Genomic DNA, 13970 nt, shown 5'->3' with positions numbered 1-13970 from the left:
GGGCCATGGCTAAATGCGGAGTTAAATGGCCAAGACAAAAATATTTCCTAGATCGCATTTTCGGGATATTGGAGGGATGTTCAAGTGGGTGGGGGTGGTCTGTTGGCGATGTGGGGTCAGTTGTGTCACCTGTATACCTGTGTATAACAAGTATATGCATTAATTGTTCACATCGTATACTTAGAGTAGTATTGTAAGGATTGCCATCCAAATTACATTATTGTTGAACATTGCTTGACACTGGTTAGTTGTATGAAACAAATGAATATTATCCGTGTTTATCATAACCCGCCTTGAGTACACTCGGAAGAATTCCTGATAGACATTGGTTTTTCCTAAACGCCGTATCATAAGTCGCTATTTTCGGTTTGATTTAGAGGAAATTATCACATTGTCATGTGATCATTTTCACACACTATAAATACCGGAAGACCCTAGTTACTTGAATCTACAACGGACGATAAGGTAGGTTGTTTGTTGAACCAGGGAATTTCATCGGATGATATTGTGCATATACGTTGGTAAATAGGGTTTTAAAATAATCTCACTGTTACGATTTTCATGCAATATTTCAAAAATCATTTTCGGTTAAATCCCGTTGGTCGGGAAACCTTGTTTGTGAGCAAACCCATTTGTTCCGGGACACTCTATTCTGAAAGTTTGTTTGTTTGTTTGTTGTTTAACGCCGCACTCAGCAATATTCCAGCTACATGACGGCGGTCTGTAAATAGTCGAGTCTGGACTTCTAGACAATCCAGTGATTGATATCATGAGCATCGATCCGCGCTTTTGGGATACGATGACATGCATCAACCAAGTCAGCGAGCCTGACCACCCGATCCCGTTAGTCGCCTCTCACGACAAGCATGCCAATGGGATGACCAATTCTAACCCGGTTCTTCACGGGTCCTTTCATGAAAGACTATATAGTATACATGACATGTAACAATAATATTTTGATCTGGAAATTTCAACGGATACAGTATAGCGTCTGGATTAACGAGGGTTCACTAGATACAATACCGTCTGGATAAAAGGGGTTTCGCTGTATGTTGACAATTAGCAGGGTACCACATTGACTTGTGACTTTTTACCAAATGTATTATTTTCATTTCCGATATTCCTACGGGCCATATATACACCTTATCAACCAAACGTTTTACATAAAACAAAAGTTAATACACAAAGAACAGGACATAAGTGTGCACATACAAGGTATTTGCTGATAAAGGAAACAATAAATAATTGATGTTATTCTCCAATGTTTACGTTTTATATATGAAGTAACATAAGTTTCTGGTACCCATGCGAAAGTGAAAATAGATAAATCTCAGTTCTGAGAACTAGCACATTGTGAGAAATGCTGGCACGTGACGAGCGGGAAATCCCCGCATTAAGTATTGTGCGTCACAGTCTGAGGGTGAGGGCATAAGTTGGAAAGGATTTTTTTAGTTGTTAACAAACAGATATTAAAATATATAATATATTCAAATTGTGGTAATTAAGAAATGAATGAATGAATGAATGAATGAATGTCGAATTAATGTTAGATAATGAAACAGCAGAACGAATTTCGGTAATGCCAAAATAAAAAAGGAAAGAAGTTTATGTCGGATACATAGGCAAGATTTATTATGGTAGGTATGGATTGATATTATGTTTCATATCAAAGACACTCGGAGCTAGTTGTTTAATATAGGTCCTGTTATCATACAGTATCAGCGCGTGTTGTTATGGGACAAGAAGTGTTAATACAAAAATTTATTTGAAGCTGCTAAACGATACCTGGTCAGGTATGTTAACCCGTCTTCCTGAGTGTACTACACAGGACATAAAAAGCGCCACGGGATATTTTCTTCCGCGAGTGGGTTTTACCGCGCAAATGACACTCAACATAACACCACTGCCTCAAGCTAATTTGTACGTCACGTGATCGAACTTTTCTCTTGTTTGTACACAAACGCGCTTACACTGAAATCAGAGCTGTCAGCCGACACAGTCAGTGTTCTACTTTTGTATCAATACTATATCCTTGACTGTGTAAGGAAAAGCTAATCGTCACATCCCGCTGTAGCAGAGGTTCTAGTTTGACGGCATGGAACTGTGTAGGAGGGTGGCCGCTGCATGAATATGAGTGGAATGGGGAGGGGGGGAGTAAAAAGTGACGTAGGCGTTTAGCACTTTGGTGGAACCAAAACATGGATATGGTGCTGACAAACCTCAAGCCATAGTCTGGGTGAATTTCGGTATCGAACTAATAACAACCCTCAATGTGACACGAAATCCCAATGTGATACCATATGCCCAATAACCGCTCTCAGTGTAACGATATATGTGTAATAACCACCCTCAATGTAACACTACATGTGTAATAACCGCTCAAAATGTGACACTATATGTGTAATAACCACCTTCAATGTAACACTATATGTGTAATAACCGCTCGCAATGTAACACTATATGTGTAATAACTGCTCTCAATGTGACACTATATGTGTAATAACCACCTTCAATGTGACACTATATGTGTAATAACCACCCTCAATGTGACACTGCATGTGTACTCACCGCCCTCAATGTAACGCTATATGTGTACTCACCGCCCTTAATGTAACACTATATGTGTAATAACCACCCTCAATGTGACACTGCATGTGTACTCACCGCCCTCAATGTAACGCTATATGTGTACTCACCGCCCTTAATGTAACACTATATGTGTAATAACCACCCTCAATGTGACACTATATGTGTAATAAACAACCTCAATGTAACACTATATGTGTAATAACCGCTCTCAATGTGACACTATATGTGTAATAACCACCCCCAATGTGACACGATATGTGTAATAACCGCCCTCAATGTGACACTATATGTGTAATAACCGCCCTCAATGTGACACTATATGTGTAATAACCGCCCTCAATGTGACACTATATGTGTAATAACCGCCCTCAATGTGACACTATATGTGTAATAACCACCCCCAATGTGACACGATATGTGTAATAACCGCCCTCAATGTAACGCTATATGTGTAATTACCACTCTAATTCAGCGTTATATTTATTAAAGTTGAGCCCTATCTACGTGACTGACAACCACAAAGTTAATATTGACAGTGATAAATCCGATCAATGCTTTAGCTTAGACAGAGTTTCGGCAACAGCAAGCGCTACGTGATCAGGCGAGATCAGGTGACCATGCTCTGCGTAACTGATACACGTTTGTGGTTATTTCGGTATAAGATAATGTTAATAGAATATTTGTTACATTACTGCAAAAGGTATTCAATAACAATACAACCTCGTTAATCCAGACGGTACCGTATCCAATGAGATCGTCCTGATTAGCTAAGTTCCAGGTTAAATAATCATTGTTATGGATAATGTTTCTATATTAACGGGATTTGTTGCAAGACACAATTCCTGGTGCTCACTACTTTCATGAAAGTTTCGCGTCATACGTGCAACAGACGAAGAAACCTCATCCGCTGGTAATAGAGGTGATACATGGCGATATTGATATGACCTAAACAGAAATCAAAGGTTCAAATGGTAATCAAATACCGAGGTTATTACGAGCGATATACTATACTGTAGGGGCTGACGGGCTGTAAAATTGGATGCTGAATGTCCTTATTGTTTGAAACTTTATTTTCTCAAATGACGAGGAAAAATTATTTCTGCTTTATCAATTCACACCTTCCCTACGTCTGATCGGAACTGGGGTTTTTTCAACGTAACAAAATTGCTATTTTCGCTTTGACTGAGACATAGTCATGTGACTGGAACACACTATATATAAAAATACAGGACACTCCCTTTCAGTTGAACATCCAGCGGACGATGAGGTAGGTAGCTGACTAAACCTGGCAGTCTTTGTAAGGGGAACTAGTATACACCACATGGTTAGAGGGAGGGTTTTTTCTACAGTGGTGACATTTTACGAATTTACTTTCAACTATTAAATCACATTCAGTATTATCCCGTTAGCGCATAAACCCCAGTATCCAGGGCATCTCTGACGTAGGTACGGAGTATTCGCTGATGTTAACTTATAAATTTTCCATCTGAGACTATTACAGCGAGGTTCCCGATAAAGTACACATTTTTTTTTAACCGCCGGCACGTGACGGGAGGGGAATCGCCGCTTTGTGAATCTGTCGTGCGACCCGAGAACGGCGTCGTAATTTAATTAGTGAGCGAGTTCGGTTTAACTCCGCTTTAAACAGTATTCCAGTTATATCATGTCATGTCAGCTTAATGTAGGCGGAAAGCATGTCTTTTTACCACTTTGGTGAAATCCAAAGGCACTGGTATGGTGCTGAAAAACCTAGGGCGGACCAGGATTCGAACCCATAATCATAGGATTCTGGCTCGCGCAAAGGACGCACCTCTGCACAGTGAATTGTTACATTTTAAACGACCGGGCCACTTTTGACCCAAGCTTCGTGGAAAATGAAACGAAGACGATTTAGAATAGAATCAAATGTAAGACATAAGTTTGGACTCTCGGCTCAACCTATGTACATGGCCCATGAAACACTCAATGCATTAAAAGCGCAATAAAACCACTCATTGATGTAAACTGAGTTTAGCAAACCTACACAAGTGACGTTGTTAACAGTGAATGCCCACAAATCAAATAATTATGATTGAAGAAAAGATAAATAATGCTTGAATAATATATGAATTCTGTTAATACAAACTATAATAAAAAGAACTAAAAAGTAGAAATACAGATTACTTGAATACTTTTAATGGAATCGTACTCCTAGTTTCTATAAATTTAATATCAGCTCGGTTTCTATGGCAAATGAACGTATTTGACTTATTTTGTCCTAACTGTAGATGTTCAAAAATGCAGAAAGGGCTTACAGTAGTAAATCACTGTGGAGGTCAATATTGATTTTAACCTCTTTACCTACTATTAAGTGCACGATTGTCATGGCAAGATATGAAGAGCCCCACACGCTATTTACTTCCGGGAGTAAATTTCCTTGTGAGGTGAGGTGAAATTGGGTTTAACGTCGCGTCCAAGATTATTCCACTTATATAGCGACGTGCATGCACGTGTGTGTGTGTGTGTGTGTGTGTGTGTGTGTGTGTGCGTTCGTGCGTGCGTGCCTGCGTGCCTGTGTGCTTTTACTAGTCCGGCCAGATGCCGATATATAGTGCTAGCACACTGAGATACCATGCCGCAGTAAAACATGAATACCCAACACAGACATAGTATAGCCGACAAGTCCTTGTTTTAGCCTTTTAATGCCGAGCGCCAGGCAGGGTAACAGCAGGTACCATATTTTAACGTATTTTGGTATGACGCGGCCGGGGATCGAATCCCGGACCTTCCTCTCTCCGGGCGGACGGTCTAGCGCTAAACCACGGAGTTTTTCCAAATTTCATTGTGTTATCAGGTCATGATTCTCCATAAACATGAGTGACTGGGCGAGTAGAGTTTAACGCCGCTTTAAACAGTGATATCACAGCGTGTCAGCTTAATGTGGGACACCCGAAGTGATTAATAATAATTCCAGGTTGAAAACCAAAGCCGATACCCGTTTCGTGGTGTCCGCCATTTTGATCCTGATACCTTGGTCGGAATGGCAGATCAACAGATAACATATGCTTCTGTATTGCCCATTTTAAATATACAACATCGGTTATCTCCCCCTGCCTTGCATTTTCTAAGAAAAGTGTGATTGCGATTATGGCATGTTTGTGTAATTCAGACGGCAGCAATGACTTCTTCAGGTTACATTATTATGATACCTGTAGTTCGCCTATTAGCTTACGGTTATCCTAATGCGGTAGTGTAATTTGTAGCATATTTAGTGTCTTGTGCGGGCTTGATGATGCCTCCCATTACCACCGGATCCAGCGTTGAAACAGCACCGTGCCGCGCCGCACCGCTCCGCATCCAACCTCACCGCACCGCACCGCACCGCACCGCACCGCACCGCACCGCACCGCACACCACACCACACCACACCACACTACACCAGCACACAACACCGCACCCAACCGCACCACACCACACCGCACCCAACCGCATGGCACCCAACCGTCCCGCACCGCACCGCACCGCACAACACCGCACCAAACCGCACCAAACCGCACAACACCGCACCGCACCGCACCGCACCGCACCGCATCGTCTCGACACCAACTACACCTCACTTCACCCAATGACTTCCATGACCATAGCGCCAAATTCCACAGTGGCCATTTAACAATCTGTTCTCTTTCCAGCAACATGGACAGTGACTCCGTTCCTCAATATCTACGTCGCCCACACTTGTCAGCTCTCGATGACGTCACATCCGGCTTGTACAACAGGGCTCCGAGTCACTGCAACACGCTCGGTTGCACGTGCAGAAATACAGACTACCCCCCAGAACAGCAGGACTTAACCTCAAAGCCATTTTACAATGCCCTCACTGACGGGGGACTGGATTATGTGTACGCCAAACTCAATCTGCCTCATCCCCAAGACCACTACAGGAAGACCACGCATCACCGGAAGCACGTGATCGTTGTAGGGGCCGGAACGTCTGGTCTGTCGGCGGCGTATGAGTTGAGACAGGCTGGCCATCAAGTGAGTATCTGATAAATCTCCTTTCTTCCTTTTTTATAATTATGTAATTATTTGTTTTATGAGTGAGAGGTGCTGGTCTAGTGGTTAAATCATTTGTTCGTCAGTCCACAGTCCCGGCTTCGATTCCCCACTCTGGTACAAAGTGGGACTTCATTTCTGGTGTTCCCCGGCGTGATATTGTGGGAATATTGCTTAAAGCGGCGTAAAACCATAGTCGCCGAATAGGTGCATTGAGGCTAATATTGAGTCTCTGACAACTCCATTTAAATTGTAACGGAGCCTCAGTGACAGAGGAAATTCTAGACTTGCTTCATTTAGGACTTTTGCATTACAGAAAGGTCTGGGTGGAAGGGAAAATAATATGGTTCAGGAACTGTGAGACTATTATTTCACTAGTCTCAAGACTAGTGTCTTTGTGTTGGGTTAAAGGCCGTCTTTAACAGCATTACAGTAATGACACGGCGTGTCCCTTTTAAGATTTTACCACTCCCAAGATACAAGATCACATATAGTTTGTTTAATATAAAATGGAAGGGAAAATAATATGGTTCAGGAACTTGAGACAGACTACGGAGGAATTCTGCCGACTGTTAGGTTATACGGGTCCTCGGTGTGATAAACGAACGATTCTAGATCTTCTACTTGGCTACCACATTTATATGTTAAATAAGGATAGTCTGTGATATTATACTATTTCAGGACCTTACAATGGTGTTCCCCTGTTTCACTAGGATTGTGTTTTGTAGTTAACCAATTATCAATGAATTTGAAGGTAACGCTCCTGGAAATACAGCACAGAGTTGGCGGACGAACTAAGACTATCAAAGATAAATTTTCAGATGGACTCCATGCAGAAGGTAGGCTATTCTTAATCCTAGATATTTATTGTAAATACTTTTGTAAACTGTGTGTGAATAATATGAAAGCTTCCTTAGCATGTAACTGCCTCCGTCGCATAGTGGATATTGCGTCTGCTTGGAAATACAACCACGACATTTAAGCGAGAAGAAACCCCGCAGTGATGCAAATCTAGTGAGTGCGTGAGTTGGGTTTAACGCCGCTTTTAATAGTATTCCAGTTACATCGCGGCGTGTCAGCTTAATGTGGGAGGAAAGCCCGAAGTTATGCAGGTCTCAGACGTTTACCGCTTCGGTGAAACCCACGAGCAAGGGTATAGTGCTGACAAACCTAGAAACATAATCGGGGCGAACCGGGATTCGAACCCACAATCATAGGTTTCTGGCGTGCCCAAGGGACGCAACTCTGCACAGCGAATCGCAGCGCCTTAGACGACTGGGCCACCCGTGACCCCGATACAAATCTAGGCGTTTACCACTTTCGGTGGGACCCAAGAGGATCATGTGCCGACAAACCGAGAAACATAATCAGGGTGAATGTGGGATTCGAACCCATGAAATTGCGGTGCCTTAGACGACTGAGCAACCCATGCCACCGACGATTGTGAAATATGATTGATTCAGGGGGTACCATACTGAATAATATTGATTTCAAGAAATGCTATTCTATATAATGTCATAGACTTAAAGGGGCGCAGTACTAAATTATTATATATATCATTGATTTTTAGGTGGTGCTATGCGGCTACCCGAGAGTCACTACCTCACCAAGCACTATATTGACCTGTTCAACGTGCCAACAAGGCCGTTTCAGAACCAAAACCTGAATGGCTTCCTCTCCTTCTACGGCGACCCCAAGATAAAGATGTCAGGTGACGATGACAGCTTACACGTGTAGACTTACACACCACACGGCTAATGCATATCGATAGTGGAGTATCTATATCAGAATGTGCATAATGCCTTCAAAACGCCACCATCACCAACAAAACATTGTCAAGAACTGACAACTCACACAGACAGGGACAATGGAGGAAATTCGAGAAAGTGTCTAATATGAGTCTGTCACTGGACTTTCTCTTGACGATCTCGCTTCACTGTTATGCTTGTTGGACAAACGACTCTTGTCAACGTGAATCGAAGTTGCATCTGTGCATTGACGCAAATAATTGAAAATGACTTGTGTGACGTCGTTCAGACACTACGTGAGCTGATGTCTCCTTTGGTTGTATTAAAAGTCACATATTTCACATTTTCGAGACATAAAATAAATGTTTTAGAAGACAAGCCACGGGGTTTACATAATTATTTCGATCGGGGAAAATAATCTCAAAGTCCTCTTTGCGCGTAGGTTTTGCTGTTACTCTTATGTGACTGTGTTTCAGAATGGGACGCCAACAGCGACTGGTATTGTACAAAGTACTGGGAAGGCTGGGACGCCAAAATAATGCAGTTTAAAACAGAACTTGGCATCAAGGGAATAAGTAAGTAGTGTCTGAATACACATATCAGTTTCCTATGCAAAAGAAAACCAAGCCATACCTCGAACATACCAACCGTTGTATGTGTTTGTTGTTTAATTGTTTCCTATTCGAGGTGATTCGGGATTTTGGTGGTCGTAGTGAAATGGGGGCATTACGCCACACTCATCAATACTCCAACTATATGAAGCCGGTCTGTATGTAATTAAGTCTGGACCTCAGACCAGTGACTGATTCACACCATCGGGTTGTGATAACAAAGTTGCAGTCTCATAATTATTATTATTGGGGCGGTGGGTAGCCTAGCGGTTAAAGCGTTCGCTCGTAACGCCGAAGGCCCAGGTTCGATTCCCCATATGTGTACATTTGTTTAAAGCCCATAGCTGGCGTCCCTAGCGGCGTAAAACCATACTCACACATTATTATTATCATTATTCCGTTTGTAGACGACTACTTCGACAGCACGGTGGCCCCGGTATATGCGGAGCTTCGTCGTGACCCGAGCCCGAAGGGTTGGGCGCGGTGGGTGAAGAAATGGAGCCAGTTTTCTGTCCTTGAGTTTCTCAAGTCCGACACCTACCAGAGCCCAGCCGACAAGTACAAACTGAGACCATGGCCGCAGAAAGCCATTGAAGCTTACACCGTGCGGAACTACATACCACTGGTCAACGCCAGCCTGGTGGAGTACCTGAGAGAGTTGTTAGGCCAGTGGTGGAAGGATCCCCTGTACACGCCCACTGGGGGTATGGAGGAAATTGCAAAGGCCTTCATGCGGAAGAATACAACAGGCTGGAACCCGGATGTAGATCTGAGTAAGGACATCCGGTATGGGATCAAAGTAGAAGCCATTGAGGAGGTCAGTATAGAATCACAGACGCTGATCCATGGAGAAAATATCATCATAGCCCTCTGCATGATTATCATATTGGTCCAAAGTTTATGTTTATGATTTACAGTACTGTTGCTGTAGAGGCTACCTCGTGTCAAAACCTCTTAATCGCAACACAAGTGCAAGTATTCCAGTATTGAGCCCAATAGATATCTTTGGAAGTAAAACATCCTTTCGCAATACACAACACGCTATACTTCGAAACATTCAGTAGGTCTGGTGAAGATTTTATTTATTTTCATATTTTTGTACTATGAACTAATTTCTATAGGTGAAAAAACATGAGCCTGAAAGTAATATTTTTACTTCGTTTAGGGGGCTTCCTGTGAAAGAAATTCGCTCTTTAATTATTGTCTTGGCTAGAAGGTACATAATACAAGAACAAATGAGCTCCTCCGAAATATTTGAAACTCTGAGTCATTCTTCAAGAGAAACAAATTATTTTAGATGGTCCGGGATATAAATTGTAAATGTCCATGGATGATGACATTGGATTTATTTCCCTCTGTCATTAGGTTCAACAGCGAAACGGGGAAAAAATCGTGAGAGTTACTGGTCGGAACGACGCCACCAAACAGTCGGCAGAGTTCACGGGGGATGCTGTGATCATAACCGTGCCCCTGACGGTGCTCCGGCAGATGAAGGTGCCCCTGACACGGCCAAGACAGCAGGCAGTAGAGGGTATCTACTACGAGGCGTCTACAAAGATCCTGCTGCAGTGTAGGACCAGGTTCTGGCAGAACCCTGACAACCTACAGGGAGGCTTCTCCAAGACAAACCTACCCATTGGTAAGCTTCTGTAGCCTATCTTAAGACTGCTATGGTTTGATAAAGACTCATATTGCGTACAGGATACATTGTGTAGAAGGTTCATTGATAACGAAACCCCGTCAGGATTCCGGGACAGAATATTCTCAGAGTTCAGTACCCGTATGGATTCACAGGAGATTGGACCCCGTTTCAGTGTTTGAATTCCTGTGGGGATTCCAAAGTAGTATAGGTGACATGCGCCCCTCTCATTCTCTTAAGGTGGGGATTCGGCAGAAGAATAGGTCCGTGGTAACGCATGCATTTCTTTCGATGGTGATTCCGGGGGAACATAGGTCAAAATTACTCCATGCTTGTCTTTCTGTGGGGTTTTCGGGAGATAATTGGTTGAAAGTACCCCGGCATGCTTGTATCTGTTGAGATTCTGGGGGATAACAGGTCTAATGTACCCCGTGTTTGTCTATCCGTTGGGATTCTGGGGGATACTAGTTCTATAGTACGAAGTAGACTATGTTACATGCGCCCCATAATTGTCGTAAGCGTAGATTCCGCGGCAGACGAGGTCCCAGGTAACGCAAGCTTTTCTTTTAATGGTTATTCCGTGGCAACACAGGTCTATAGTACCCCATGCTTGTCATTCCGTGGCAACACAGGTCTATAGTACCCCATGCTTGTCATTCCGTGGCAACACAGGTCTATAGTACCCCATGCTTGTCATTCCGTGGCAACACAGGTCTATAGTACCCCATGCTTGTCATTCCGTGGCAACACAGGTCTATAGTACCCCATGCTTGTCATTCCGTGGCAACACAGGTCTATAGTACCCCATGCTTGTCATTCCGAGGCAACACAGGTCTATAGTACCCCATGCTTGTCATTCCGTGGCAACACAGGTCTATAGTACCCTATGCTTGTCATTCCGTGGCAACACAGGTCTATAGTACTCCATGCTTGTCATTCCGTGGCAACACAGGTCTATAGTACCCCATAGTAAATAGACTACTCAATAAAAGTTAAAGGACAGCCGAGTTTTTCATATGATTATTCTTAATCTGCCATGGCTGGCCGGTATTGCAACACACAACCTTCCAATCGTAAGTGTTCTTTAACTTGTTTTGAGTAGTATAGTTTATTCTTGCAGGTCAGCTACACTATCCAGACTGGGAAAAATCGGGGATACCGGAAAACGAGCGTGGAATCCTCGTCATCTACACATGGGGCCAAGACGCAGAAATGTTCGGCGCCCAAAAAACTGAAGAGGCAATCGAGAACGCTGTGAAACAGGTCGCAACAATACACCCCGAGATCGTTGATAATTTCGAAGTTGGGGCAGTACAAGCCTGGTTCAACGAACCCACAGCTCAAGGTGCATTCGTGTATCTAAAACCAGACCAATACAACGACAGCCTATTGCAGCTTCTCAGATCAGACCATCCTATATACCTAGCGGGAGAGGCGCTGTCGTGGTCCAATGGCTGGATACAGGGGGCGCTGGAATCAGGCTTGAGGGCGGCCTACGAGTTCTACAGTTACAATGAAAAGCAATTCCCACCTCAGATGAAGAGATGTGGATGTGCACACCAATATGTGTGTTCTCAGTCTGAGGGGGAAATGTCCCATCACGAGTTCTCAAACAATGAGAAGTGTGGTTACCAGGGTCCTTTAGGTCAGAGAAGCATGTACCCTGCATAGCTGCAGCCGGGGAAACAGTGCTTGAAAAATCCTGCTTACATGATTGACTGACACTTTACACAGCTGCAGCCGGGAAACAGTGCTTGACAATCCTGCTTACATGATTGACTGACACTTTACACAGCTGCAGCCGGGAAAACAGTGCTTTAAAATACTGCTTACATGACTGACTGACACTTTACACAGCTACAGCCGGGGAAACAGTGCTTGACAATACTGCTTACATGATTGACTGATACTTAACACAGCTACAGCCGGGGAAACAGTGCTTGACAATCCTGCTTACATGATTGACTGATACTTTACACAGCTACAGCCGGGGAAACAGTGCTTGACAATACTGTTTACATGATTGACTGATACTTACACAGTTACAGCCGGGGAACCAGTACTAGACAATACTGTTTACGTGATTGACTGACACTTTAGACATCTACAGTCTGGGAACCAGTACTAGACAATACTGTTTACATGATTGATTAATAACTTACATAGGTACCGCCGGCACTAGCCTAAACCGATTACACGATTGTGTACACACTCAGCAACAGACCATGTTAAAGGACTTTCAACAATTCGCAAAAGAATATAATAACCGATCAGTGAATATTGCACAGCCAAACCGAACAGCCCCTATTGTGTTTCATTGCTTTCTGTTTGCACGCGTAGATTATTTCTGTTGAGTTGATATTGTTGTTATTGCCAAGACAATACAGGTATAGGCTAGAACTGTTCAGTGCAACAACTACGACTCCCGTCAACGCGGAACGTAACGAACTACTGAGCAATGTGAACACATGTTTGCTACGACCGGAAACAGCTAATCGTAAATCATGGCCACCGCTTACCACACACAGGCATGGTACATTGTTTCTACATGACATTGTATTTGATCAGCCATGGTCTACTGTAACATTATGTGGCTTACCCAAACGAAACTGAATATAACAAAATATACCACTCAACATTTACTAAGGACCACACCTTTGACTAAAGATTACTTTGGTTCTTAGCAAATGATGGGTAGTATAATTAAGTCACTTTTTCTTAGTGAGACATGCAAATATTATTGCTATACACTCATATTTACAGTATGCACATATCTATCTATCTATCTATCTATCTATCTATCTATCTATCTATCTATCTATCTATATATATATATATAAATATATATATATATATATATATATGTATGTAGTATGCATAAAATTATAATTATTATAATACAAATGATAATAATAATAATGATCAATGTTATAGTGAGGCATACCTGCATTCTGCAGTGTGACCTGAGCACAACCATCGGTAGTCCTAGGTTCCTCAAAGAAAGTATTCACCATGCTTTTCCCTTATAGTGGATAATGCAAGGACAGTCCTTGGAAAGGTTCTCCTGCAACGTTCGATTATCGGTTCTAGTAGCATCTTCCGAGCTTCTGATGCAACGACACTACCGATACCCAGTAATTACAATGTAATTGTGAAGTGAATGCTCAGGTTATAATCACAGGCGTGTACTCGACTGTTGCCGTTACGCCCGTCTTGTGTGGGAAACGCTACTTGCAGATGTAATCCCAAAAATGCTGTCGTATGCATTACTTACTAATTTATTACTTGTTTCTAACTATGTGTGCACGTAACTGCATAACCTCTGGCACCGGAACTTGCTATGCACAGTTG

The 13970-nt window shown here is 42.8% G+C and overlaps 1 protein-coding gene across 2 annotated transcripts; it reads left to right on the top strand.

The window, feature by feature from the left end:
- The first annotated feature begins 458 nt into the window (after positions 1-458).
- On the top strand, positions 459-13402 carry LOC139465054 (putative L-amino-acid oxidase YobN). Of its 2 annotated transcripts, none has more exons than XM_071246750.1 (8): positions 459-465; positions 6258-6603; positions 7376-7460; positions 8192-8332; positions 8846-8944; positions 9388-9797; positions 10346-10619; positions 11740-13402. In XM_071246750.1, exons 2-8 carry the CDS (start codon positions 6262-6264, stop codon positions 12288-12290), a joined length of 1902 nt encoding a protein of 633 aa, XP_071102851.1. In that variant the 5' UTR covers positions 459-465; positions 6258-6261; the 3' UTR covers positions 12291-13402. The 2 variants fall into 2 exon arrangements, with proteins under 2 accessions (XP_071102851.1, XP_071102850.1); XM_071246749.1 differs by lacking the exon at positions 459-465 and adding an exon at positions 3849-3856.
- Positions 13403-13970: the final 568 nt, after the last annotated feature.

Source organism: Haliotis cracherodii, unplaced genomic scaffold (assembly GCF_022045235.1).
Source record: "Haliotis cracherodii isolate W230 unplaced genomic scaffold, xgHalCrac1.p SCAF_17, whole genome shotgun sequence".
Taxonomy (NCBI): Eukaryota; Metazoa; Mollusca; class Gastropoda; order Lepetellida; family Haliotidae; genus Haliotis; species Haliotis cracherodii.
The sequence above is the reverse complement of the archived record's forward strand: the minus strand, read 5'-3'. Positions and strand labels throughout refer to the sequence as shown.

What these genes read in the sequence shown, in the direction of transcription:
- LOC139465054 (XM_071246749.1), top strand. An exon ending in ACTTGGCATCAAGGGAATAA is followed by an intron (nt 8,945 to 9,387) that starts GTAAGTAGTGTC and finishes TTCCGTTTGTAG; the next exon opens with ACGACTACTTCGACAGCACG. An exon ending in CAAGACAAACCTACCCATTG is followed by an intron (nt 10,620 to 11,739) that starts GTAAGCTTCTGT and finishes TTATTCTTGCAG; the next exon opens with GTCAGCTACACTATCCAGAC.